The sequence below is a fragment of the Struthio camelus genome, chromosome 2 (genome assembly GCF_040807025.1).
Source record: "Struthio camelus isolate bStrCam1 chromosome 2, bStrCam1.hap1, whole genome shotgun sequence".
Classification (NCBI taxonomy): domain Eukaryota; kingdom Metazoa; phylum Chordata; class Aves; order Struthioniformes; family Struthionidae; genus Struthio; species Struthio camelus.
This window is the reverse complement of record NC_090943.1, coordinates 106,661,477-106,689,436: the sequence shown is the minus strand read 5'-3', so window position 1 is coordinate 106,689,436 and position 27,960 is coordinate 106,661,477. Positions and strand designations below refer to the sequence as shown.

Genomic DNA, 27,960 nt, shown 5'->3' with positions numbered 1-27,960 from the left:
TAAATATCCTATCATAGTTTCTCCTTTAAGAAGAGCTGCCTGTTGATGTCTTAGTTCTCTGTTTGGCATTGCTTTGGCAAATATCTTCATTTGTAAGTTTTCACAAGTGACATAAAATAAACCGATGTTGCTGGTGTCCATTAGCTTTTAGAGCCAACTGCCTGTATTCTATGAAATAGCAACGTTAGACTTGTCTGCAGAGGATTTTTTCCTTGGTTCTGGAAGTTTAAGCTAGTAAACCAGTCCTTTATCTGTTGCTTTCAAAGGTTTTGAAACTGTTTGTGTTAGAAGTCAGACTCAAAGTGGCAAAAGCAGTAGGTGGCTTGAAAACTAGGTAGGAGGTGGCTTGAAAACTAGGTAGGAGGTGGCTTGAGAACTAGGTAGTCCAATGTTTATGGAACTCCAGCATGTAGTTAGCCAACGTTCAGTACGCTTGCTCTTCCTGTCGGAGAATCATGTTTGCTGCTACCTTGTCCAGCAGGTTAGGCTTGCTAGGTCAAGTTAAAGGTTCATTTAGCCTAACGTGCTCTCTCCGATGGTGACGTAGTAGAGGACTACGGAAGAGTATAATAAGAGGGGAAGCATGCAATAATGCTTCTTACTATTATACAGACCTGGCTTCCACTAATTTTTGGTTTGAGGCCTTTTTGAAGCAGGCAGTATCTCTGTGTTTAGCAGGACTTTGTAGATTTTTGTTTCAAGAATTTGTCTAATTAATTTTGAATCCATGTGAACTCACTACCAGAACAACCTAAAATAATGAATTTTAGTGTTTAACTACATGTGAAGAAATAATTTCTTTTGCTTTAAATAATCTGCCTAACAGTTTCATTTGATGTTCCTTAGTTATTGTATTGTGAAGAACAACAGTTCATCCTTATTCCCTGTGCATTTTCTCCAATCATGATTTTACAGAACTTTCTTTGTCCTATCCAGTCATCTTTCCTAGCCTTAGGAGTCCAGGATTTCCCTTCAAACAAAAACCATATGTTTGATCAGCTTTGCCCCTCTCTGTAGCTTGACAAGTTCTCTGATATCCTTTTTGAAAAAGGAGGATCTTGTCTATCTATCTACCTTTTGAAAAGAGGAGATTTCCAGAACTGCATGTCCTGTTCAAAATGCTACCAGATTTTGGAGTGCTACAGTTTTTCTTTCTTAATAATTCCTGTTTACATGCTTTTTTGACTGCTACCAAGCACTGAATTGATTTTTTTTTTCTTTTTTTCTTAAACCTGTCTAGAATTTCTCTAAACTGTCACATCACTGTTCATCCATTTTTATCCTGTTATTATCTCGTTTGTCTGTGTTTGCTGATTGTTTTTCGTACAGTTCTTAATAGTTTCCTTTGGATGGAGAATTGTCTTCAATTCTTCTGATAGATTCTGGAACCCTTTAAGCTATCATATTTACATAATCTATTTTCCTGGTAGCAAGCTTCCTTAAAGTGATGTGTTACAAGCAGAGTTAGAAGTTCAGCCATTGCATGTTCACCTCTGAGTGGATTTTATTGATCTGCTCTTCTGAAAGTATATTTAGCAATAAGACCCTGACAGAGAAAAGAGAAGAAAACAGAGAAAAGGAAACCTCCAGCTGGATACCAAATCTACATTTACATTTCTAGGGAGGTAGAAATAAAGTTATGAATTAATTTTTTTTTTAAATCTCTTGCAGGTGTTAGGCCTTTCGCTTGTCCTCACTGTGATAAAAAGTTTAGAACATCAGGCCACAGGAAAACTCATATTGCTTCACATTTTAAGCATACTGAGCTAAGAAAGTTGCGGCATCAACGTAAACCTGCGAAAGTTCGAGTAGGAAAGACCAGCGTTCCAGTACCAGACATTCCTTTGCAAGAACCCATACTCATCACTGATTTAGGTAAATAGTGAGTAAATATGTACTCATTTTACACTTGAAATTTGGGTTTCAATGGAAAATAGAAGTCACAGTTTAATCAAACAAAGGCAATTAGAATTCACTCAGGAAGATACAGTTTGAAATACGTCAGTAGAAATAAACAGGCTTCAGAAAGATCCGTTTTAAAAAAAGAAAAAAAAACCCCTAAAACTCCTCTATCCTTTTGGAATTAATAAGAAGAGATCTTTTTGTTTACAGAGAAATCTTGTAAGATTTGAAAAAATTTATATGTTTTTACATTGCATAAGCAAAAGAATGTCAATTAACTAGTGTTGGATTGTTGGTATAGAAAAGGTGATAACGTCTGGATTTTTTTTGAGCTGATCAAATTTATTGTAATTGCATATATTAATGAGTCACAAAGTATGTTGTGTGGTTTTAGTGAATTTGGTTTAGTTGTGAACACAACTGAATTAAAATGATCTTAGTGGTAACATTTCAATAAAGGGCAGAATGATTCTGGAACGTGCAACAGAATTCATACAGAGTCCTTTAATTCTGTGATAGAAAAACTGTTGCATCATTTTGTAAATGCACTCTTTTGGAAGAAGGGTAAGTTGTCTTGCAGGTTAGTGAAGAGAGTGTTACCATATTGCCCACTAGATGTCAGAATATTGGACAAGATGTTTGCTCTTTATTGCTGTTTGACTCGCCAGTCTGCTAACCCCTGCCTTGTCTATTGTGTTGTCATCTTTATACAGTAGAGTACTGTTTTGGTACTGTCTTTATCCTGAATTCTTTGTTAGTCTTTAAAAATCTTTTTACTTTTGTTAGTTTGAAGAATTACTGTATGCAAGAGTAATGGTTGTTTCAAGTCTTATAACTGACACAAAGTTTTAAAAAACTGACGACAAAACATGGCTGACGGCTTCAGATATTCAGAGCACACAATAATTTTGTCCAGAATGAGCCTCAGGAACAGTTGCAGTCCTTTTCCTGCTATTAAAGAAAAAAAAAAAAACTTTTGAATAAAATTGAGATCTCTCTAGTGAAAATACTTTTTTAGTGAAAAAATCAAGTAATATTTGTAAAAAAGAAATACTATAGAAGTGATATTTCTTATAGATCCTTGACAACACCTAAACTCTGCTGGGTTTGGAATGTGCAATGTAGAAATAAGAACGTCCACTATCTCTCTAGAAGGTGGCATGTTTGTCAACCCACTGGTAATATTTCAACTTTTCCTAGAACAATTCTTTTTTCCTTTGAGAGGAGTCAAGGAACTAGTATTGTTTCTCTCTACTCATATTAGTCTTTAAGTGGTACCTTTTAATGGGAAAAACAAAAAAACAAAGATGTAGGTTTAGATTTGATTTGAAAGATTTAAAAGAAAGTGAGTTTGGGGGGGGAGGGGCTTTAAGGCTGTTCTCAAAGAGCTGCCTGTTTAAATGTTTGTTTTATTTCTTATTCTATTAGTTGATGGTATTTGTGGACTAGGAAATACAAAAATGATTGTAATTTTTCTAGCATTTAATATGGTTCCAAAGACAGAAGTGCTGTCAGGAAGAATACCTTAGTAGAATTATCCCACTCAAAATTATTGGACTGAGTTGCTACATCTAGGGTAGAGCTACCTTTAACTGTCCTAAAAATTTGATAAAAAGTTTCATTTATCTGAGTTGAACAGGTTGAATATATCATTTGGATGTGTTTTATATTAGGAGTTGCCATTACTTTTCTAAATATTAATTCAGTGTGATGATTAGAACAGTGCCGGTGTCAGTTTTGATGTGAAATTTTTTTCTTTGTCATGTACGTTACTGTAGGTTTTGTATGTCCAACTCTAAACTGTTTTCCAGATATGCCTGTATATGTTCAGGCTCTCCAAGCGCACTAAAATTTTCATGGATTGAGGATAGATATAGTAGGATAGACTAAGGATAGAACTACTGTTTTGCAGTGTGTCTGCAAACCAGAACCACTGTAAACTGCGATATCCTTACAAATTAGTCTGCTGTTATTCATTCTAAGAGTTCACTGAATTACTCTGTTTTTATAAGATTCAAAAATAACTGAGAGTAGATTTGTCATATGGAGTCCTATTCTAATTTGGAAGACCTATGTCATCTCCTGTAGACTTCTAATTATCATCTCAAAAGAATGCTGGAAGAAATTCGGAAAGCAAGGGTTTTTTGTTTTTTTTTTTTTTTTTGGAAGAGGAAATGTTTTTACTAGATCAACTGAGTCAGCTGAGGGAGGTGAAGGAAGTTTTGGTGCGTGTATATGTGTATATAAATGTATATGTACACACTCACATCCTTTTCAAGGCTGAGACAGAGAAATCTGTTCTATGTTTTTGTTGCCATCTCCAGTCAAAGTGGAGAGAACTTGCCTCTCCTTGTCTTCTGTTCTTTCCAATTACATTTGGAAGTTAGTAGTAACCCTTTGTACTTTCTGAACAGAACATGAAACGTAGGATGCTAGATGAAGAGTTCGAAGAATGAAAAGATGGCATAAAAGGCTATTTTGGTGAATATTTAGTAGCATAAAGAGATCTTATGATTCTTAGCAGAAACTTTCTGTCATTCACTCATTCTTGTATGTTAGTACTCTGATCAGTACTTTGGGATTTAAAGATCCGTGAATGATGATGAATCTGTTTACTTGAGAAATCTGCTGCCCTCTCCATTCTCGTCACAGCTTTTGAGATGAGGTGCTTCTGTTGGCGGCTCCAGAGACTCTTAGATTAGCAGTTGGACATTTAGTAGCAGGAACTCTCATCTGCTTTTCCAGAGTTAAATTGACTGATTTGAGGGTACAGTATATAAATGGTATCTGTTCAAAAAAGGTTTTGGTCATGTGTCTATTTGTTTTTTCCTCCTCCTAATAAATTTTTGGAGGTAGCCAGAGAATTAGCAAGACTGACGGGTTTAGTGAAAGTAGATGTTTTCCAAGCATAACAATTTTTAATGGACTTCTTTATATCATGATGATCTGTATTTCTCGTGCAAAATGCAAATTAAACATTCATCAAGCTATTATATATGACTGACGTATATTAATTAAATGTCATTTGGTTAAAACTGAAGTAGTAGCGAAACATTACCTAATGAGCAGTGAATTATTAACTGTCAACTTTTTTTTTTTTAATTTAATGCCTATTTTGGACATCTGTGCAGCTTAATGTAATGAGGTGGACTGTAATGAGGAATAAAAAAAAGGAATAACACTAAAGTAGATAGCATGTGCAATATAGCATGTATTTTGCTAAGTAGATGCATGCCTACTTTTAAATAGGTGCTGAAAAGATGCTCAGTTTCTTCTTAATACTATTGCATACTTAAGAGTTTAGTCATTTAAAATACAAATTTTTTTCAAATAATAGCGCTTCAGACTGCTGCAACTTTTAAGTAACTTTACCAATTTTCCTTTTTTTGTGTGTGTTTATATGTGCAGGTCTTATCCAGCCCATCCCAAGGAATAGCCAGTTCTTCCAAAATTATTTTAATAATAATTTTGTGAATGATGCAGACAGACCATACAAATGTTTTTACTGCCATCGAGCCTATAAAAAATCTTGTCATCTTAAACAACACATCAGGTAAAATTAATATACAGGAGGAAGGAAATGTATGCAATAACAAATTTTATGGAAAAGCATGAAACTCAGCATTCATTGAAGAAACCTCGTATTTCTTATTTTACTACCTTTAATTACGGAAGCAGTGATACTAATTTTTCTGGTAAAGTTAGAAGAAATTTTGGACTAACTTGTACACGTGCACAGTCCTAACGGTACAAGTGGTGATGTTTAATGTGCAGTGTAGCCTATTAACACTCACGGCATTTTTTCCCCTAAACTCCACATAGAAAAGTGTGTGTAGTGCCTGCAACTTCTTGTAGTAGTTGTGTAGTTGCATACTCCAGATCCGCTTTGTATATAACTGCTCTTATTTGAAAAGGAGATTAAGCTTGTCATTTTGTTTGTTTTCTGCATGCTAAATGTAAAGCAGTTAAGCTGAAGCCATAATCAGAGCAAACGTTGTAGTGCATCATTTTGTTGCTTGAAGCTCAATTCAAGTGCCATATAGTGGATGTTTGTTAAAATCATAAGATCGAAGTCACAGGAGAACTGAGTTTGGAGGGAACCAGTGGAAGTAACTAGTCTAACCTGCTCCTCAAAAGTAAGGCAAGCTTCAGAGTTAGATCAGGTTGCTCAGAGCCTTGTCAAAAGTTTTGGAGGCTGTGAGCTTTGAAATCTAGTCTAGTTATCCAGCATTTCTCCCTGCTTTATGTACTGTGCACAACTGGAAGAGAAAATATGGGAAAATTTCAGGATTACCAGGATTCAAGGAAAGGTTTTGTACAGCTACCTGCTTGTTTCTGCAATCTAAGCTCTGTACCACTTTCTTCCATCTCTAATTCAATTTATAGTGAATATCTGGTGTTTCCCTTGCAGATTGCGTTCTGTCGTTCTGTATTGATAGAAATTCTCAAATGGGCTTGAAGCAGTTTTTGGTTTCTATATGTTGACTAATTGGAGGGGAGGAAGGGCTTGCAATATAATGTTTTGCTTTTTGTCATACCCTGTCTAGATTTTTCACTATTTTTGTAGATAAAATCAAGCTGAACTCACTTAGATCAAAATAATTCTAAAGTAATAAATGTTACTGATTTGCATCATTGCCACCTTCATTGTCCTTGACTTAAATACTTGATTTTAACCTTGTTTTACACTTTTCTCTTTATTTTCTTAGCATAATTTTCACTGGTTAGTTACCATTAAAATGTGAGTTGCAGAAAGAGGGCTTTTTTCATTTATTTTTTATTTTTTAGCCTAAAGAGGATCTTATTTAGCCTATACTTAGGTATTTAGGCTAATTTTTATGCACATTTTCCTAAAACAGTTGTGTCATTTAGAGTTTTATATAGATTCACAGTTTTTACATCTTTCATTTGTGTTAGAGAAGTGTAGTTGACTGATTTACTAGTTCATTTCACTCTTAGTTGTGATTTTGTCAGGATTCTTTAAATAGAAATTGTAAGTATTTTAATTATGCACAACATGAATTGCATATTAGTTAACTTGTTATGTACTGAATGCTCATGTATTTTTTTGTAAAAATACGTTTTGTGTTTGAAAAATCTGTTCTTTTTTTTTTCTCCCGTGCTGAAAATACCACAATGTGAGAGGGGTAACCAATCGTTTGTCACTCTGCTTTCTTCTCACAAATCTTTGCAACAAAGTACTCAGTGAAGCTTAGCTTAGCTTTGTTATGACCATAGTAGAGGAATTAGAGAAACGTTTCTCTTTTTCCGTATTATTCTTTCTTCGTAAGCACAGACATTGCTGTACCTAAATTACGAGACTTAAACTTGCGTCGTCAGTCTGCCTTCATGAAACGGTGCTGATCATTGTTTAGAAAGCTTGTGTTCCTCTATAAAACAGGAAAACTTATACTGGGATGCGGTTGACAGAGCAGTGACTGAACAGTATGTCAGATTCTTCTCCCACAGGTGCACCAAGGAAGGGATGGGATACTCTGGTGCTTAATTTCCATAGATATTTGCTGATGATAGAATAGTAATTTAGTATCTATCGTAGACTCTTTGTTATAGTATCTGATGTCGTGGTCATAGACTTCTAAGGCTGTTGTAGTCTTAAGCCATCCCTAGCTTTTCCCAATTCCAAATGCTTATTTTGCTATATTCTACTTCTTTTATCTTCCATTTTCTGAAATTTTCCCTAGCTTCGTTCTCTTTCTCACTCCTGGGATGCTACAGTTAGTTGTAACTCATAAAATTGTAGTTGTACTCTGCAGCCTTTTTCCTAACCCGTCCTACAGTCTATTTTATATTCTAGTGTAGTTCTAAGGGGAAATTCTTCTAATGCCTCCTGAAGAAAGGATTTGGGAAAAGGGGAGATAGAGTGCAGATAGGAGAGTTTTCCTACCTGGATACTGGTTTTCAAGTAGCAATCTAAAGTACTTGTTGTACTAGGTCTTATTCAGGGTATTCAGGATGGGCAGAGTGCTCTCCAAAACCTTTGCCGTTAAACATTAGGTTCTAGAATACTAGGTGCAAATTGAGTGTATTTACATTTAAAACTTACTTGCTAAAAAGTTACAGAAGATACATCACAGAAATGAAAGCCTTTCCTGTTGCTGAATTCAAGTCATTTTTCCAAGCTATAAAGATGTCAGAGGTTTTCCTTAAGAAATTGCCAGAATAGTATTTACTATAAGCAGGGCAGTATATTTTTTTCTGAACTTTTGTGGACATGGATGAATTGTTTTAGCTGAAATTAAGAAAATATATAAATGATAATGTCTCAGTCTAAAGACAGCTGACATTTAAAAAAAAAAAAAAAAATCAACCCAAATGGGGTAATTCTGGCAAAGTCTGATCAGAAAAGGAGGTCAGACTGCATAACATAATGAAAACTGTCAAACAGCATTAGTAGTCATTCCTTTTAGCCCTAACAATGATGACATGCAAGATGTGCATGTATAATTTATTAAAGCTTTCAATTTCCAGATTTTGTTAATTAAGACATCTTCCATTCATAAAGGAGTTACTTTTGTTTGGTTTATTTTGTACATTCGAAAACTCAATTTTAAAATAATGTTTGGAATCAAATTATTAATCTACTTTAAATTCTGTTTTCTCTTAAAAAGGTCACATACTGGTGAAAAGCCATTTAAGTGCTCTCAGTGTGGAAGAGGTTTTGTGTCAGCCGGAGTGCTGAAAGCACATATTAGAACACACACTGGATTGAAAGCTTTCAAGTGCGTGATATGCAATGGGGCCTTCACTACTGGTGGTAGCCTTAGGCGACATATGGGTATCCATAATGACCTTCGACCATATATGTGTCCATATTGTCAAAAAACGTTCAAAACATCACTAAACTGTAAAAAACACATGAAGACTCATAGGTAAGTATACAATTTTTATTTTAATCCTTTGGCTTTTTTCAGTAGTCCTACCCTGGAAGAAAAAAAAAAGCTGTCTTTCAAAGTATTTTTAAGAACTGTGCTTTGCTCTTTTTATTACTCTGAAACTCCAGGTCAGTTAATTTTGAGCATGTTTATTGGTACATAGCGCTTAAGAGTCTGGCTTGCAAGATGGTTTAAATTGTGTTGGCCATGTCAGGCCATGTTAACAAAAAAAGTTGAATTAGTTATTTTTTCTGTTTGAGAGAACAATTACTTTATTTCCAGCAATACAGTAATTTGTTGAACTTAACTCCATCTAATCATTGTTCTTGAAATCAATTGGTTTTTTTTACTGATGTGTTAGAGATAAACTACAGTGAAGAAGACTAAACAAGTACCTTATCATTTAAATTTATGGGCTTCTGGAAATGGAGATTCCCTGTAGTAAATGTTAATAACTGAACATGGATATTTATGGTTAGGAAGTACTTAGCTAGACCTGATGTATGCTAAATTAAACTGTGTAATAAAAATAAAAATTCTCTTATATGAATAGTTAAAATAGTGTCTAGTTGAAGCCATAGAAAGATCTTTCTTGTTTTGCTTCACAGGTACGAACTTGCACAGCAACTTCAGCAGCATCAGCAAGCTGCTTCCATAGATGATTCTACAGTAGATCAGCAGAGCATTCATGTTTCTACACAGATGCAAGTAGAGATTGAAAGTGATGAGCTGCAGCAGTCAGAAGCTGTTACAACTGATCAGCAAGCTATTTTAGAGTTAGACCAGCAGCCAGTAGTAGGCACAGAAGAAACGGGACTAGAACAGCAATTGACTGATCAGCCTTTACAGCAAGATGAAGGTAAGTATTCAGAACATGGCAACGTTTATAATGAGATATCTAAGTTCACGAGTTCTCAAAGAACTTTTTCTTTACAAATTTCAATGATCTTGATTTCAAGACAATGCAAGTAAGTAACTGGAAAAACACATGGAATAGAAGTTCAATGCTGAACGTACCTATGGCTTCTTTCATTCATTCATGTGTAAGTAAGTGTTAAAATGATGAAAACAGTGCAAAGTTTAAAAAATCCTTTTATTTAACTCCTAAATACATTCTAAATATATGGAAAGTAATGCTACGTCCACAAAGCTTTTCCGCATCACCTCCGTTATTAATAAGTAGACTGTAAAGCACTGTGTCTATATTTCAAGGTAGAGAATACAGAATATTTTATTGATTTATTCTGTTAATAATAGTGGAACGAAGTGTTTTCCTTTTGTTTATTTGGTCTTTTTCATGTTATAATTAGTAAGCATTGCAGAGGAATATAAACAAAGCTTGCAGCAAGCAAGGATTTAAAATATGCAGGATTACCTGTTAAGCTAATTGTTTTTAAATTTATTTTTAATGTAATGCAAATTCAGGTGACTATAAAATGTAATTCTTTGGGAATAACTATGAATTATCCAGTTAATTACATCTTTTTTTCTTGATTATTATTTTTTTTTCCTTCCCCACCCCTCCTCTGCCACCACCACCTCTTTCAGATAGGTTTGTGACGTCCCAGCATGCTTTACAGGAAAACATCACTCAATTTGAACAACAAGGTATAACACAGCAGTCATTTGATCAACAAGGTTTATCACAAGGTTAGTAGTTAATAAAAGTTTTAAAGTGATCTTTATAAATTTCATTCTAAAGCAGTGTTGTTATAAAGCATTTTTAAACTGCGCTTGCAGAAGTGGTATAACTAGAATGGAAAGTGAACTTGTGAAGACTTTATCTTAAAAATTACTATTATGAAATTGTATCTGGTAGAAGAGTAGTTTGTCTACTTAATTATTAGATTTTGCTTTTATAGGCTGATATTTAGTCATTACAATATGGGGTTTATAGTCAGGCGTTTTATATTCTTCTCTTAATTCTTTTTGAAATTGCTGTAGTAGTATGCAGTCCAACTTCCCCCGAAATATAACTGCATAATATCCTGAGATAATCAGAGACAGTCCAAGATTTGACTGAGTAGCTGTTGGGATTCATACTTTTACCGAACCACATCAGTTTTTTATATATTTTACAAAGCTACATAAGCAACATGATATTATAAATATTTGGAAACTTTTTTTTTTCATTTGGCCTATAAAATACTCAGAAATATTTGGAAAGGATGCTTATGTGGCTTGGAGAGGAAGCGAAGAAACGACTGCTGTTCCCTGCAGGATTCGTTTAAGTTTTTTACTTGATAGAAAGCTATGTGTGGTGTGTGTGCTTTTTTTTTTTTTTCTTTTCCATTTATTCTTCTCGCCCCCCTCTCTCTCTTGTCATCACTGACCAGTTAGTTGTCTCCTCCTTGTTTCATATTCCAGCAAAGAAGTTTTGTATCTTTATAGCTAGTATTCAGTAGTTGTAATTCTATCCTGTTGTTGACTGAACTTCTCTCTGCTTTCTGTTTTGGTTATTGCCTTTTGTAAAAATGTAATTGACTGTGCTAATTTGCATGATACTGTGAAGAAATAGTGTAATTTGTTGCTGATTTTAACCTTCTAGGTTGTGCTGCTTTGTATCTAACTGAGAAAATAAATCAATGTCTCAATTTTTATTAAACAAGACTGAACCAGATCGCCATTTAAAACACTGTGGATTACGTTCATTGATTACCTTTTACAGTTTTCCAAATGAATGAGAATACACTGCAGAAAAAAGTGCAATCTTGTACTCTGGGTAGAGATGGTGGTGATGTTTTTTATGGCTGTTCTCAAGTTGAAAAACCAGTGTGCAACCTTTGTTTTGTTATCTTGTTTAGATTTCAGTTTCTTTGCATGTGCATCTTCTCGTTAACAAAATAATGAATACTAAGTGCTTTCTTCAGGGATAATAAAGACTCCTGTAGATCTTAGAGAAACAGTTCTTAACAGTGTCAGAGAAATTTAGGCTGTTCATCAACACATTATAAAATTGGTACGGAGAACTAGAACTTTTTTCCTATGAGACTTTTTTTTTTTTTGTATGAGACTTCTCCTATTCTACTTGGAATCTCATCCACAGATTCCCAACTCTTTGAAGTTTCCTTGAAGATCCTGGAGCCCTTCAAAATTTTTGAATTTCAGGTAGGTAAGCATATGCGCGGATGCATGCGTTAAATTGGTCGACCCTCTCCCTATGTCTGCATCTGTGCTTCATGCTCCTAATTTCTTTTTCTTGGCAGCTAGGCAGGACATCCAAGACCCAGATATTGTATCTTTTTTTTCCTCGATACTTGTAGGCTATATTCTTACTAAAATATTTTGGCTCAGCATTTAGCTTCATTAATAAAAAAACACTGGAGGGTGTGGTTTTGTTTTGTTTTAAGAAAAAAAAAATTGTATCATTTTAGGCAAAAGATGCTAATTTCTAGTTCTGCACAGACCCGTCAAAACTTTACGTGTTTGTTTGATCAAGTTTGGCAGTAATATTTTTAGCAGAATTTCTATTTTATTTGGATAGATTTTCCTTTTGGTATGCTTCAAATTTGCAAAGAAGTATGGATCTCATGAGGGTGCTACTGTATCATAATCTATCCTTCATTTTAGCTAGTTTTGAAGACATTTAGAGAAAAGGCACTTCAATGTTCTTGATAGTTTTACATATCCATGCCTCTTCATTTGGTGACCTTTTAATGAAGTCGGAACAACTAAATGGATTTTTTAATCAGAAAATGACTTTGGTTTATTTGGTTTATCTATCATTAAGCATATTTTCTTATAGATTATGTCACCATTTTTTCCTTTAAAATCTCCCTGTAGACATGATTGGATGTTGATAATTGAAATAGTGAGGTGGGAGTGATCTTGAAAACCTACAGGAATTTCAAATGCTATATAGTTCGGTAACCCATACGAATATATCCTTGCCACCAGACTGCTCTTTTGCTTTCTTATGAACTTGATTTGCAATCTCAGGACTTGGAATTCTGATTCTTTCGGTAACTGTTTACGCATTGATTCTAGTGATTACTGTTGAGCTGGTTCCAAACATTCTCTGGGAAGCAAACCTACAGAACATGTAATTGTTAATCTCTGGTTTGTTTGGAAAATGGAAACTTCAGGCTGTGACTAAAAACCAAAATACTGTACTTTCTGTGAACTACCATACTGTTGGTTTATGATTCTTACATACAAGACAACTCGGCTAGTGACTGATTCCAGAGTCTTCTACTCTTTTCAGTAAATTATGTCACTGTAGAAGAGAATAGCTTGAGTGATTTCCTCAGGTCAAGAAAAAACAAGCCTTGCAAATGAGTACTTACATTGAAGTAATTCAAAAGCTCAACCCAAGTTTAGAGGACTTTCTAGTAAAAGACCTCACCTACTACACCGACCTTAGGATGTTTTCTGTTCTTTGCCTAGCTGAAGAAATTTAAGTAAAAGTTTCTAGGAAACAGTCTACAGGGGTGGAAGAACAAGACCAGGAACTGAAGGATCTGAATTTTATTTCTGTCTGCTTTTCAGACTGAATTTCTGTTTTTTCAATGCTGTTCTGTCAAAATAGGATGGTGCTGGCAAATGCCTTTAGCATATTCAGACGCATCAGATATGTTTAAAGTTTTGAGTGGAATTTGAGCTTCATACTAGGTAGTGAGCAGAATAAGGATGCATCGTATATTTTCTTGTTACAGCTTTGGTTTGTTTTTATTCCAGAACTGCTTTCAGAAGTAGTATTTCATTCTTCACTTTGCCCCAAAACGTCTCTAAACTTAGAACTTTTTTTCTTGGGCACTTTGTTCCAGGATTGTTCCTGGAAGATTTTTCAGGACTTCAGTAATTGCTATTGCTAAAACAGTGTGTAGTGAAGCAGGTATAGTAACCTTTCTTTTCTTCTTAGCTAGTGAAAAAGGTACCACATAAAAATATTTTTAGTTTTTTATATAGCCTTTTCTTTATACATTTAACAGTTATTTCCATTCTTGTATGCAGACTATGGAAGTGATGTCACTTTTACTTCTCAGATCCTTGGGACCTAGGTTTATTTTGGTGTTCTTACCAAATGTAGCTTGCGTATCTTTTTTTTTCTATAGCACTGCTTTTGAATTTTATTTGAAAATAGTAATTAGCAGTCTTCTTGTCACTGTACAGCTTTGTGTGGCTGTTCTTCAGGCTACTTTTTTATTTTGTTATTTCACTAAGACAACAATTGAGGTGCAAGGTTCACATTTTTGGCCATCATGGAAAGCTAAGACCAGTTTAAATGTTTTTGTGTGTGTGTGACTAAATCACACGATCATCTAAATTCTACCTTACTGATTCTTTTTTTTCTTTTTCTTTTTCCATGTAATCTTGTTAGTTCTGGGGAAGAAGCTAATACACAAGCTGCTATGCTAGATTTTATGATAAGGTATAACCTGACTAATAATGCTTTCAGGGTTTTTTACGTTTATTATTTGATTCTGTGATGTGAGAGGTAGCATATGAGCAATGTTTTTCTATATTGATAGCGGTATTCTTCTGCTGTAAAAAGTATCTTTTGGGAAAATTTCTGCCTAAAGCACATCCCAGTGTTTGATATATTATTATTCAAAACATTCTTAAAGCATTACTTTTTGACCTTTGATGCTATGGTCATCTGATACAGGTTTATTTCCACCCTATTTTCATAATCTTCATCTTTGTTGTCCATTAAAGGCAAACTGCACAGAAATAATAAAATTGCTGCTCCTATCTTAGTTACTGATAGTTATGGTTTCATTTTTTTCCACATAACATTGATTTTTTTTTTTTTATATTAGAAGTATTAGGGGTTAGACGGGTTTGTAAAAGAGCATCTCTAATAACATAGAGACAACTGTAATCTGAATTATATTTTCCTGTCTCTCAATCAGCAATATCGTCACTTCATTCATTCTTTTAGAAAAAGAGATAATTAGGATCTGATATTTTACAAGAATAAAAGCGAACACAAATTTCAGTTTTTATGGTGAGAATATGAATAAACACATTTTTATTTTTACTTTGCAGTTTGCCTTTGAGAGGCCTTACTTTGCTATTATCTAAAGAGTGGGAATATGTGGAGGAGATCCAAAGTAGGAGAAAATGGGGTTACTTTATCAGAAACTGGAGTTCTCCTATTGGGTCATCTCCTCCACTCACCCGCCATCCTCCCCACTGAGCTTTGCATCCTTGTGATCGGCTTCCAGTGTAGTTGAGGGAGCGTGGTACCAACGTGGATAAAGGGAGATGGGTCAACCTGTTTGACACATGCATGCTTACATACAAGAAATTCAAAATTTCAATGGCTCTAAGGTAATTGTGGCATCTTGAAGAAACTTCAAACAGTGTTGTTCTGTGGAGGAGATTGTCCAATAGAATTCCAGCTAATGGTAAGTAACCCTATTATGCATATTAATGTAGTTGCCAAGAAACACTTTTTGTATTTTGCCACTCAGCAGAGAAGAGTATAAAATGAGTATTACTGTACTGTAATACTACTTAATCTCCTTTGAAGATAGTCTTCCAAAAAGTGTGGCGTTATTCAAAGTCCTAATCTGAATATTTTCTGGAGTTGTGACCATCTTTCATTTTTGGCAGGTTTTACTGTAAACGACAGCTACAATCAGCAGACTCAATTTCCGGCTGTACAGCAGCTGCAGGATTCAAGCACACTTGAATCTCAGGCCCTTTCAACGAGTTACCATCCTCCAGCCCTTCTTCAAGTTCCAAATACAGATACTATTAATGTAGTAAGTACTGCTGGAAGGCAGAATCCGTTGTTCTGTGTTCAGTGATGATTTTCTTGTGAACACAGGTGATTAAAAGAGCTCTAAGAAATCAGGAAAGTTTCAGATTTCTTTCCTAGATTGCTTTTGCTTAACAACCGAAAACAAGGGAGGGAAGACTAAATAAGTTGACCTGGCTACATGTTTCTAAAAACTGTACCCTTTGAAGCTCTAGATTTAAGAAAGGATGTAATGGTATGAAGAGAAACTGTAAACCAGAAACTTAGAGTAGACCTAATCTTATAAAATAATCTTATTTTATTGCACTGTCTTATTTCCTAATTCTTTAATTCTAGACACGTGCTCTATGGGTATAGGTATGATCAAGCAGTAAAAATAGCACTGCAGATACATAATGACCGTTCATGAAGCTTGCATATTGCAGTGCATGGTGTTCTTTCATGGTACTAATCTGGTTAGACTTTTAAGAGTTTGGTTGCTAAAAATACAGTTTAAATTCCACTTTTTATATCTTAACTGTACCTAGCGTGAAGACCATCTGTGGTAGTGTGAGACTTTATCATGGTGAGCTGCACAAATTATACCCCTTTCGTGCTTTTCTGCAAGGGGTAAATGTTAATCAGAGACGTGAACTGGGTTTTAGGATCCTGGAAGGGTTTGAGTAATTTCAGTGTACAGTCTACAGTCTTTGGAGTTTTCTTCTCTTCAAATCTTAGAACATGCCGTCCTTCTGGAGTATTATTCTGTAGTTGTTGCTTAAATAAAAGATTGTTGAAAAAGTATTGAAAAATGTTGGCACCGCTCTGTATCTTGCTGCTGGATGCAGGGATCATACTGTTTAGAAAGGCTTCTTTAGTGTTAAATCTGACATCTCAAATGTTAGATCTGAGAGAACTGAGATACATCTCCCTATGAATGTAGAAAAATATGAATGTACCACCTTCTCTGTATATTCACATGCAGTAGCTGCTCTTTTTGATGCTTTCTTTCCGTTTTGGAAGATGGAGAGAGATTGTACCACACTTGACTTCTTGTCATTAATTTATGAAAGAATAGATTGCTAGTATAATTTTTATTATTTAACTGTAAGTGCTCTAAATTTTTCTTGCTTATGTGTGTGACTTTATTTCAGTGTTGTGTTACTGAAATTTATTTGAAGCTTCTTTGATTTCCAGACTACTCGCTTGATACAAGATCAGTCATCACAAGAAGAACTTGAATTGCATACCCAACGGCCTCATTTCCTTGAGGATAATGAAGATCAAAGCAGACGTTCATATAGGTCTGCTATACTTAATTTCTAGGTTCTGTCACAAAATTTCCTGAATATTTTGTGGTTTTCGCGTATATGCAAGCAATGACAATAATTTTCTTTTAATAGGTGTGAATATTGCAACAAGGGTTTCAAGAAATCCAGCCATTTGAAACAACATGTACGATCGCATACTGGTGAGAAGCCTTATAAATGCCAACTTTGTGGCCGTGGCTTTGTTTCCTCAGGAGTTCTTAAATCACATGAGAAGACTCATACAGGTAACAGAATATACCAGCTCTATGTTTACTTAACTCAGATCTGGGTATTGTAAATGTCCTGTCTAAGTAAACTTGGACAAACTGTGTGCTACTCTGTTGTTTCTGTTACTTTAAGGAGTTAAAGCATTCAGCTGTAGCATTTGCAATACGTCCTTCACAACTAATGGCAGCCTTACCAGGCACATGGCAACTCACATGAGCATGAAGCCTTATAAGTGCCCGTTCTGTGATGAAAGCTTTCGAACAACTGTTCACTGCAAAAAACATTTGAAAAAACATCAGGCAGTCTCCTCAGCTGTAGCAGCAGCTACAGAAACAGGAGGGGGAGGTAAATTATTTTATTTTTATTCTTAACTGTCAGTACTACGTAACAAGTAAAAATGTTTCAGTGAATTACATGAATGCTGTAACAGTAACGCTATAAATTGTCCTTTCAGTATGGATAACGCCTAATGTCTAGAGCTGTTGCAACTCCTACTTCATATAAATTGTTGAAAGAAATCGGTTCTCTGGGAGTTTTTCCAGTGTATTAAAAGTAACATTAACAGTCTGTTTCTCTCGTGTAGTTATTTGTGCTGCTAAAGTAGAGTATATGGGTTTTTTGCCCCAAGTTACTGATAGCTGTGTCTAATTTATGGTAAGAACAATTACAAATCCAGCATTTTTTTTTTGAAGATATGCAAACATGCATGGTTATATCTTTGAAATAGATTTAACTCCAAGCACATCATGCAGTGACCATATATTTAATAGTAAACCCTACTATTTTTATAATTTAAGCTTGCAGATTAAACTAAACAGCTTTTTGGTGGGTTTTTTTTTTTTTTTGTAGTTACATGTGTTGAAGATGATGATGAAAACTCTGAAAGAACTTCCAGAAAATCGCGGCCTGGTGTCATTACTTTTACAGAAGAAGAAACAGCAGAACTGGCAAAAATTAGACCTCGAGAAAGTGCTACCGTTTCAGAAAAAGTTCTTGTCCAGTCTGCTGCGGAAAAAGATAGAATTAGTGAGATCAAGGATAAGCAAGCAGAACTGGAAGCAGAGCCTAAATATGCTAACTGTTGCAGTTACTGCCCGAAAAGCTTTAAAAAACCCAGTGATTTAGTCAGGTAAGGAACAGAAAAATTTTCTGTTAATTTCTTAAGTTCTTCACCAGACACTTAGCAGTAACAGTTTCATATAACCTTTTTATGCCTAAACTATAATTTGACTAGTATTTATATGCGTTTTTCACTTTACAAATGGTTTAAAAATATGTATCAGAGAAAATGTATAGTCTGCACTTGACTAAAACAGCTTTTTTTGTTTCTTGTTTCCTGCTTTGCTAGAATAATTATTGCAAAGTTTTATCATAAATTAGTTATTCCTTGGAGTAAGATATGCATATAAAAACATGAAAAATCAGTTTGAAAAGTAGTAAATTCTGAAATCCTTGCCTTTACTAGTTCTGCTTAGTGTAGTGTAAGTATAAGTGTTCTGCTAATTCTAAAATTAGTAAAAATGCACAATAATTTGTTCTAGAGACTGAGATATTTTGCGTAGAGGTAGAAATTAACATACTCCTGTTTTCTGGAATTATAGGCATGTTCGTATCCATACTGGAGAGAAGCCGTATAAATGCGAAGAGTGTGGGAAGAGTTTCACTGTAAAGTCTACTCTAGATTGTCATGTTAAAACACACACAGGTAAGTAAGATTTTGGATGTCTGTGTTCAGAGCACAGTTACTTTCTTAACAGGCTTTTTTAGCTGAAGTTTTTACAAGGAATGATGTGTTTCACTATTACCTGGGAAATGGCAATGCTAGATGAAATTTGGTGCTCACGACATTGTTCAATGAATTGTATTATGGAATTTTGAATACACCATATTACAACAACATTCTCTATCAGTAGTCTTACAAAGTGGCTGTAGTCTCAGCACATGGAAAAAGTATGTATGTATCTATAATATTTTAATTTCAAATAATCTGCAAAATTGCAAGGCTAAATGATCTCCCTGAGCAAGAAGGGGGGAGTTTAAGGAATTTATAAAATTAAATTTAAGAGATAATAAAAGTTTTGAGTCTGTATTATTAAATAGTTTGAAAAATAAGAGTACAAAAATTCTGAACAGTTTGGTCTTTTAGTCCTACAAGTTGAATATAAATCAACTTCTGAATTTTAGGTTGTTACAGTAATTTTTTTGTATTGCTGTGAGAGAGATTTTAATTAGTTTTAATTAGTATTAGTGTTTTTAATTAGTATTATTTTTCAACTCCAATTTTGTATAATTTCAAGAAAGCTCTCTGATTATCATTTTATAATTGTTTTTTCTTACTGTTGAACTTCTGTAAGAAAATCGTGAATTCATTAATTTCTAAAGCTGGCTGCAGTTTTGGTAAAGTGAATAAAATGTTTTTTTAAAAAAAAGCTGAAAAAGACATCTTAGAGTGCCATAACATATAATTATTTTGCTCATGGAAGTTCCCTTTCCACTTCCAAGTATACAATGATATTTCTAGCACTGTTGTTGCGTAAGTACTACTGTTCTGTTTTGTTAGGTCAGATCTCTGTCTAGTCTAGTATCTTGGATAGTAGCAGATAATTGGGGAAATAAAAAGACTAAAGTAGGTATTCAGTCATGTTCCTACAGCTGCTAACAGTTTGCAGCTTGTGGGACTTGGTGCCTAGAGGTGGTATCTTTTTGCTTAATACCTTTAATGGACTATTTTTACATGAGTTTAATCATTTTCTGAACTCATCCAAACTGGTGGCCTCTAGTACATTCTGTGGTAATAAGTTCCTCGATTTGAATTTTGTATTCGGTGTGCCATCTGATGGTTTTATTTTTATATCCTGTAGTTTTTGTGTATGAGGAGTAAGGAGAAACTGTTTCCTTTTTTTTTTTTTTTTCCCTGTGTCCAAGGTTTTTATGATTTTATAGACTTCTACTTAGTGTAAAGCAGAATTTTGCAAGTGAGTGTTTTAATATCCTCAACAGATTTTTCCAACCAGTTGTTCATCATCTTCTCCATATGTTTATGACAATGTTGACAAGCTCAGGTCCTCACAGGTACTTAGAGAACTCCCCTAGCAACTTTCAGCCTTGTGAAAATTGCCTATTTATTCCTTCCTACTGTTTCCTGTAATATAACTATTTTTCTTTAATCCAGGAAAGGACTCTGTCTTTGATCATGTGGCAGGAGTTTTTCTAAGGCCTGTTCATATAGAAGCTACTTAAAGTTCTGAGAATACAGCCAGGTACACTCTTGTCTATGAGAATCTGGTCTCCTTCAAAAGAGCTCTTGTAGATTTATCAAGTGTAACTTTTACTACAAAAACCCCATTAACTCTCCCCATTACAACTCACTTGATCTTGTGCTTTTTGATACCATTTTCTATTATAAGTTTACCAGCGTACCTCAGATTGTGTAATTGGTGCATAGTTTCTGCATTTGAGCCTGGATTCCTTTTCAGAGGGCTGTTTTAGGCTGTGGGAAACATCTACAGCTCATCAATTTTCTGTTGAGTCATATTTGTTTTGTTTTTTTTTTTCTTTCCCTCTTTTAATATGATTGTCTTAAATTCACCTAATAACAGTTCAATTTGAAAAGCTCCTCTAACCCCCGCCCCGATAAAAGAAAGTTGCCTTTATGGGCACTTACAGACTTCATCTATAAAGAGCATTGATGCACAGAATTAATTCTAGTTTTGTACTGTAGCTTTACTTTTAAGTGCTTCTATAGTATCATCACCTTTCAAACCAGCGGACTGTTTTTTTGTGTGTTAGGAGAAAAAAAATAAATCTATAGGTTTTTGCACCATTAACACTGGACACGTTTTGGCTTACTGTATTACAGCTTAAACTTAGCTTTCCAGAAAGTACTCTCTTCTCTTCAGCTGGACTTCTGAAATACGTCTGTTTCTTGTTACTTCCTTTTTACTGTCTTAGGCTATTTTTTTAAAAGATCAAAATCTTTTAATATGCAAGATGTGTTGTTTTTTGTTTGTTTTTTCTGAACATCTAGCATGGTATCTGTTAACAATTGGCATGCTGTCTGCAGTTATTTACTGTTTGGGTGATGTTTTTAATTTCTTTAAAGAAGCATTATTTTCTCTGTGTTTCCTTTCAGAAATCAACTGTTGCTCTAATGGGCATTTTAGACTTCCAGATTTCTAAATAACCTTGTAGTATGATCACTTTTACACAGAAACTTTCTGCAATAATAATTAAAACTAGGTCTTACATACAGTTGAAGATTTAATTTGATTTTGTGAGTTCTTTGACTAAACTTACTTCCTGTATCTCATCCTGACATATCACATACTATATATGTAGATAACTGCAGTCACATGTTACTATGTTTCTGCCTTCATTGTTTTCTAATTCCTGTAGTATATAATAGTCTTTGTTAATTTTTTATCTGGGTAGCTGCTGGTATGGTGTAATCTTATAGATGGAGTAAACTCACTTAATTTTTCTTTATTAGGAAGCAATGCCGCTTCTCTGGCATTTGTCATTGTTTTTTTTTTATTATTCCTGTACAATTTTGCATCCGAGGCTGTGACAGTCTTTCCTCCAAGTTCCATTGTGTCCAGTACGTGCCTGCCTTTACCTAGTTTAACATTCTAGTTCATCCATCTCTTTTTTTTCCTTTTCTTCTTTTTCTCTATTCAGATTTCTACTATTTATACAAAAGCACACGTCAGATCTTGAACTGATGAAATATTTTAATGTCTGCTTAAATAGGCTTTCAGATGTTGAGCTAGCTCCTCGTTATTTTCTACTTCAATTTTGTTAACTTCTTTTGAAGTTAACTTTTTTTGAAGCTACAGACTTGTAAAGCTTCACTCTTATGACAATCCTGAATTTTATACCTTGTTCTGTGTCGGCTTTAGTTTGTAAACACCTACACTAGCTTTTTAATATAGGCCAGCCAAGAGCCTGATTCTGTTTTGGTTTAGACAGAGCTTTCTCTTGAACAGGATATCATCTATTCCGAAAGTCTTTCGCAGATCCTAGCTACGTTTGAATTCCTCTTTCCTGTATATTTTTTCTCAGCTACGCATTAAACTATGCCTTTATTCCTGACTGTATCACTGGAAACGTTTCTGTGGATGCTGCTTAGGATGTTTACCAACTCACCTAATTGTACATTTTGCCTCCAGCGCACGTTACGTCCACACATTCATTTTTTTTGATCTGAGATCCCCATCCTAAAAAGCATTTTCTCCCTTTGAAGAAATACATAATTGTGTTGAGAAAGTCAGCTCTTGAGCTTGTTCTTCTATACGTGGCTTTTCTCTGTTTTAGCAGTATTAATGCTGGTAGATGGAGGGGTACAGTGCACTGACCTGTCACTCAGATTCCGACATTTTTCTTGAAGCTCTTCTAAATTAAGCCATTTCTTTCCTCAAGACTACCTTACCACCATTGATACTTCCCTAAGGACTAAAGTTTACTTGTATACATGGTAACACAGAACCTGTCTCCTGCATAGGTAATGATATATATGAGTCTTAGTGAAGTAAAATGAGAAAGCCATGCGGTTTTGGGGGACCTTTATTTGCTTTCCTAGGCCTTTAGAGAAGAAAAAATATTTCATATTTTGTGGTGGCTTTTTTTTGGTGGGGAAGAGAAAGAGTTCCATGAAGAAAACCATCTTGTAATGTGGTAGACACCCTTGCTGCAGCCAGCTCTCCTTTGTCTCCTTGGTTAATGGTGTTCTCAGGCTCTTTGTGTTCCCTTATTTGCTGAAGTAGAACATTGCCAGACACTTGCTTAGTTTTCTTGAACAAAAAGTGCCATCAATATTTGTCTTTTAATCTGAATCTGTGATTTGAAATAGGCTGAACTGTAATTCAGGAACTTGATGAGAGAGTCTTCTGTGTGAGTGAAAGCCAGAACTTGATAGCAGAAATTACAGGCACAACTTGTTTTTGTGACCTGAGAATCAATTATAAATAACTAACATCACCAGAACCCGGTTGTATGTTTTGCTCTGGGTGTTGAGTCCACTTTACTTAACTGTTGATCTAAAGGTTTACCAAGTAAAATGGTTAATGTAGTCACTCACTCTTAGCTTATCACAGCTATAGAGAAGTCAAGATTTTATTCTTGTGTGGTAAGCTAGCTGTCCAAAATATGTTGATTTCTCTCCCTTTTTAACTAGGAAGCACTATGATACTGAAAGGCTTGGGAATTTCAGAAGTTACTGTGAGTACCTGAGCATACTGAGAGTGTTAAGGATGTAGATCTTTATAGATTGGTCTATAGAGGAGCCTTACATAGGTGAAGGCTGTAACAGAAGAGTAAAATTGTTTGAATTAAAAAAGTGAGTGGCTAAGCAAGGGGAGCCAAATTCTGAAGAAATGAAACTTTAAGGAATCTCCAATTTTATGAACAGCGTAGTTGAAAGAACCTGGTTAGTGAGGAAGGAGGGAGATGATGAGAAGAAGGATACAAGCATCAAGGTGATCAAATAAGGTTCTGAATGACAGTTTAGAACAGCACAGTCGGAACGAACTACTGAGGTTTAAAAGTCGGAGGGAGGGGGGAAGATATCCTTCACAGAGATTATTAATTCATTTAAAAAGCAACCAAAATTATAAAGAAAAATGCTTATTATTTCAAATTTATTCTGTTCAAATTAGCTTAGAATCCATAATTACTTAAATTGTTTTACAGTGCCATTGATTTTTTTTTTTTTTTTAGGGGTTTTATCATTTTTATTTCTCTTTTAAATTTTTCTAGGCCAGAAGCTCTTCAGTTGTCATGTATGCAGTAATTCTTTTTCTACCAAAGGGAGTCTAAAAGTACACATGCGCTTGCATACAGGAGCAAAGCCGTTTAAATGTCCACACTGTGATTTACGGTTTCGTACTTCAGGGCGCAGAAAAACCCACATACAGTGTCATTATAAACCAGAGACAAAGAAAGTTAGGAAGCCTGTCACACGTACTTCCGCTGAGGGATTACAACCAGTCAGTCTTCTTAATTCATCCTCAACAGACCCTAATGTTTTCATCATGAACAATTCTGTTTTGACAAGTCAATTTGATCAAAATTTGCTTCAACAAGGACTTGTGGGCCAGGCCATCCTACCTGCTTCCGTGTCAGGTAAAAATGAATGACCTTTTGCTGTTGTTGTAGAGATCAAATACTGAACTTTGCTTTCTGTTAGGGTTCATAAATTTATGCCAAACACTGCTAGTTAGCAGGTAAGAGTTTTGCTGAATTCATGATTTGATGCGTGGTGACACCAGTAAAAATTCACTTATTTTTAGAAGGAAGGGACCAATGTGTGCTAGCCACAGGTAAACAAAAAAATCTCTTCAGTTCAGCTGTGGTATTACACTGCAGAAAGGAAGAAAATACAGATAACAAGTGGCTGGAGTACTTCTACTTTTTTAGTTAGACCCTGTTGTCTTTCCTTGAAAAGGAGAGAGAAGCAAAATGGTTACTCTGTAAGCCTTCCATTTCAAAAGACTTATTTTGTACTAAAGTATTAGATTATAAAGCAAATAAAGGTTTGTCTACACTATTTATTTACATAATTAATATGAAGAGCAGATTTTAAATGTACATGCTTAGTTAAACAGATATTTTCCTGTAGTTCAGAGTAGAAACTGAAAAAATAAATGCACTTGAGGTTGCCATTGTGAGCATATATGTTAATTAAATTCCAAGAGCCTAAGCCTACAGCTGTATTGGCATATTGAATGTGCTGTACACCATTCTCTGACTGTTAGGCTGACTGGCACCAAGTAGCCAGCATCCATACAATAAGCTCTGCTAATGTTGCAAGTAATTAGTCGTTTGAAAATGGTCCTTGCTAAATTCTAAATTGCTTTGGGAGTTGTGTGAATGTTAGTTAGCCTTAGGCAAAGTTGAAACAGGGAATGGTTTAAGAGTAGATAGAGTTTAGGTATTTGGAAATGTTCCCTGCTACTACTTAATGTATAGATCTTTTGTGATAAATTTGTGATAAACACCATCAGGGTTTTGCTTGGAGTTCTGAGTGAACCGGATAAGGAGGCTCTAGCATGTTTAGGTGTCCTAAAAAGCAGCAGGAAACTTTTTAAATCAAGATTTGTGACTTGCGTTTTGCCCAGAGCAGATATTTCTGTTGGATGCGTTGTAAAGCAAATTTATTGTGATAAAGGATTATAGAGAGGGAAAGCAAGATGTTTCTGAAGCATCGACTAAAGGAGATTAGTTGATTGCACTAAAGGTGTTTGGAGAAGATGCATCAAAGACAAGATGATGTTTTCCTTGCATTCACTGAATAACTTTTTTGGGAAGGTTTGTACAGCTTTTGACATTAGGAGCTTCTAAGCTCTAAAGATTTTGAATTTCAAATGCTAATTTACTTCCCCTGCCCCGTGAGTACATAGAACAACCTTTGATTCCTTCTCGAACAATATTTCTGTACTACGCATAAATGTTGCAATAACCTTCTTGGTCCTGTATATGTATGTTCAGGATCATAGCCTGTTTTGTGTAAGTGCTTCTCGTATTTAGGGGCAGTACACTCTCCAAGAAAGCCTGTTCCAAATTTCTGCAGGTTTCCAAAGCTACTCTGGAGCAGTTTTTATTTTAGGAGATGCTAGTTAGTGCTTAAATAATAACTACTCCTAAACTACCTGGAATTTATGAAATTTTAAAATGGACAATCAATTGCTTCAGATTACTTTCTTCTTCTTAAATAAATGTATATATGTAACATTGGTTTTGTTTATAAAAATAAGCAAGCTAAAAGAGGAGGCCACTAATGATAAAGAAAAACATTATAATGTGACTGTTTTCTTTGGTAGCTGGAGGTGACTTAACTGTGTCCTTGACAGATGGTAGCTTGGCCACTCTTGAAGGAATACAGTTACAACTTGCTGCTAATCTGGTTGGACAAAATGTTCAAATTTCTGGAATAGATGCCACCAGTATTAACAACATAACGTTACAGGTAGGTGTTCTCTATTTCTTGCTTTTAACTTTATAGAGCCGACTTGAGGGCTGAAAGAAGCTTAACAAACATAAATACTTCTGGAAGAGTTCCCTTGATTTATGTGTGCTATGCAGCAACACCATATTATATCAGTTTGTACTATGTTAGAAGAATTAGGCAATAGCTGCACAGTGTTTTCTTCTGGTTTGGTTTCTTTCTCTTTGGTTTTCATGATTTCTGATGACCTCATGGAGATTTTAGGCAGTTTGCTTTAAAATTTGTATTTTTTTCTTGTAATTTGCTTTTAAAATGAAAAGACCAAAGGCTTTTGCTGTAAATCCTTCCTCCTCACACTCCAGAACACCTCAAATTATTGTGGAGAATGTTCTCTTCCATAACGTAAAATGCCTCCGTTATTTGTCAGGTTTTGCATTTTTAGATTCGACTTTTATGTTCTCATTGAGCTGATAAAAATGGGTGATAGAAATACCTTATAGAAAAAGATGAGATAAGTATAAATTTTGAAATTTAATTAAAATGATATGAAAAAATGGATTTGATGAACTGGTTTGTGTTTTATCAGTTTCACTGAATCATTTAGGTTGGAGGAGACCTCTGAGGTCACGTGGTCCAACCGCAAGCTCAGAAGAATCATCATCAAATTTGCATTAGACTGCTCGGAGCCCGAGTATTCAATAAGATTTAAGCCTAAACCAAATAAAGTTGTACTTTAGCTTTATCTTCCCTCTACTCACAAAGCAGTCATCCCTAAAAAGTATAATGTCTATTTATAAATAGTGAGAACAGATGTGTGAATGTGAAATGGAAATCCGTTTAGGGCCTTTAGGACTCACATGGGAGCTGAAAAAAATAGGTAATTTCTAATACCAGTCTTCACTTCTGCTCTGTGCCCTTTCACTTTCAAAGAAAGACCTGAAAACAGTGATAAGCCTTACATGCAGCAGTGAGACAGTATAGGATGCCAGGTTTGTGGATACGTGATGCTACAGATAACGTCTCAGTGGCCAGCATGCTTAATGTAACTGATCACAATTTCCCAAACGTGTTGTTGATCTTGCACTTGTAGGTTGAGGAGAGGGGAGAAATATATACCTGAAACTGAATAGACTGTTTATGTATAGACTTTATAGACTCTCTATATACAGAGACTTAAAAAATTAAATTTAAATTTATAAAATTTAAATTATATAGACTTTATATACAAACTGTTCATTTGGCTCATATTGGTAATTTCAGATTGATAGATTGAAAACTTGCTTTTCAGATTGATCCAAGTATTCTACAGCAGACATTACAACAGAGTAATTTACTTGCTCAGCAGCTAACTGGGGATCCCAGTATGGGTGCACAGAATTCTTCCCTGCAGACAACAGAAAATGCAGTGCCAGCTAATGTGGTTATTCAGCCTATATCAGGCCTATCTTTACAGCCTACAGTAACATCATCAGCTAATATGACAATAGGATCCCTATCTGAGCAAGAGCCTGTGCTGACAACCAACACTAGTGGTAAGCAGCATCTCTAGTTGTGTTACGCTTTGAGTTGCTTATGATTAATTGAGATATTACCCATAGTGATTTATATCTTAAAACTTTTATTTGATAAATACATTGGCAATAAATCTGTTGCTGATTTAAGTTTGATAAAAGGTAGAAGTTAACAAAGAGAATTTTGGTTGTTCAGTATACCTAATAGAACCTAAATAGATTCAAGCTTTAGGATTATAAGTAATGTCTGAAAAAAGTCAACCTTTGTCTCATAGACAAGCTCAAGATTTTGAAATTCTGTTTAAACGGAGATGCAATTCCTCATTTTTTTTATTCAGAAATACCTCATTTAATAAAATAAGCATATACTTTTTGTAACAGCATATTTGACATATTTTACAACTTCATTATCTTAACCATAATTGCAATAAAGTTGTTTTTTCAGAAGGTGGAGTATATGATGCAAATATTGAAGAATATTTGTAGT

At 34.8% G+C, this 27,960-nt stretch overlaps 1 protein-coding gene across 7 annotated transcripts in view; it reads left to right on the top strand.

Moving 5' to 3' along the window:
- ZNF236 (zinc finger protein 236) overlaps positions 1 to 27,960 on the top strand; it is an 82,873-nt gene that overhangs the window by 36,127 nt on the left and 18,786 nt on the right. For 6 of the 7 annotated variants that reach the window (XR_011139104.1, XM_068932015.1, XM_068932016.1 and 3 more), the window contains exons 12-25: positions 1,672 to 1,875; positions 5,311 to 5,455; positions 8,532 to 8,792; positions 9,404 to 9,654; positions 10,344 to 10,445; positions 15,357 to 15,508; positions 16,681 to 16,787; positions 16,887 to 17,038; positions 17,154 to 17,366; positions 17,871 to 18,150; positions 18,623 to 18,726; positions 23,775 to 24,140; positions 25,838 to 25,983; positions 27,251 to 27,494. Coding sequence is in view for 6 of the 7 variants with exons in the window: in XM_068932015.1 (XP_068788116.1) it covers positions 1,672 to 1,875; positions 5,311 to 5,455; positions 8,532 to 8,792; positions 9,404 to 9,654; positions 10,344 to 10,445; positions 15,357 to 15,508; positions 16,681 to 16,787; positions 16,887 to 17,038; positions 17,154 to 17,366; positions 17,871 to 18,150; positions 18,623 to 18,726; positions 23,775 to 24,140; positions 25,838 to 25,983; positions 27,251 to 27,494 (2,727 nt within the window). In the remaining variant the exon portion in view is untranslated. The remainder of the gene's footprint in view (positions 1 to 1,671; positions 1,876 to 5,310; positions 5,456 to 8,531; positions 8,793 to 9,403; positions 9,655 to 10,343; positions 10,446 to 15,356; positions 15,509 to 16,680; positions 16,788 to 16,886; positions 17,039 to 17,153; positions 17,367 to 17,870; positions 18,151 to 18,622; positions 18,727 to 23,774; positions 24,141 to 25,837; positions 25,984 to 27,250; positions 27,495 to 27,960) is intronic. The other variant, XM_068932014.1, reaches the window with a different exon arrangement.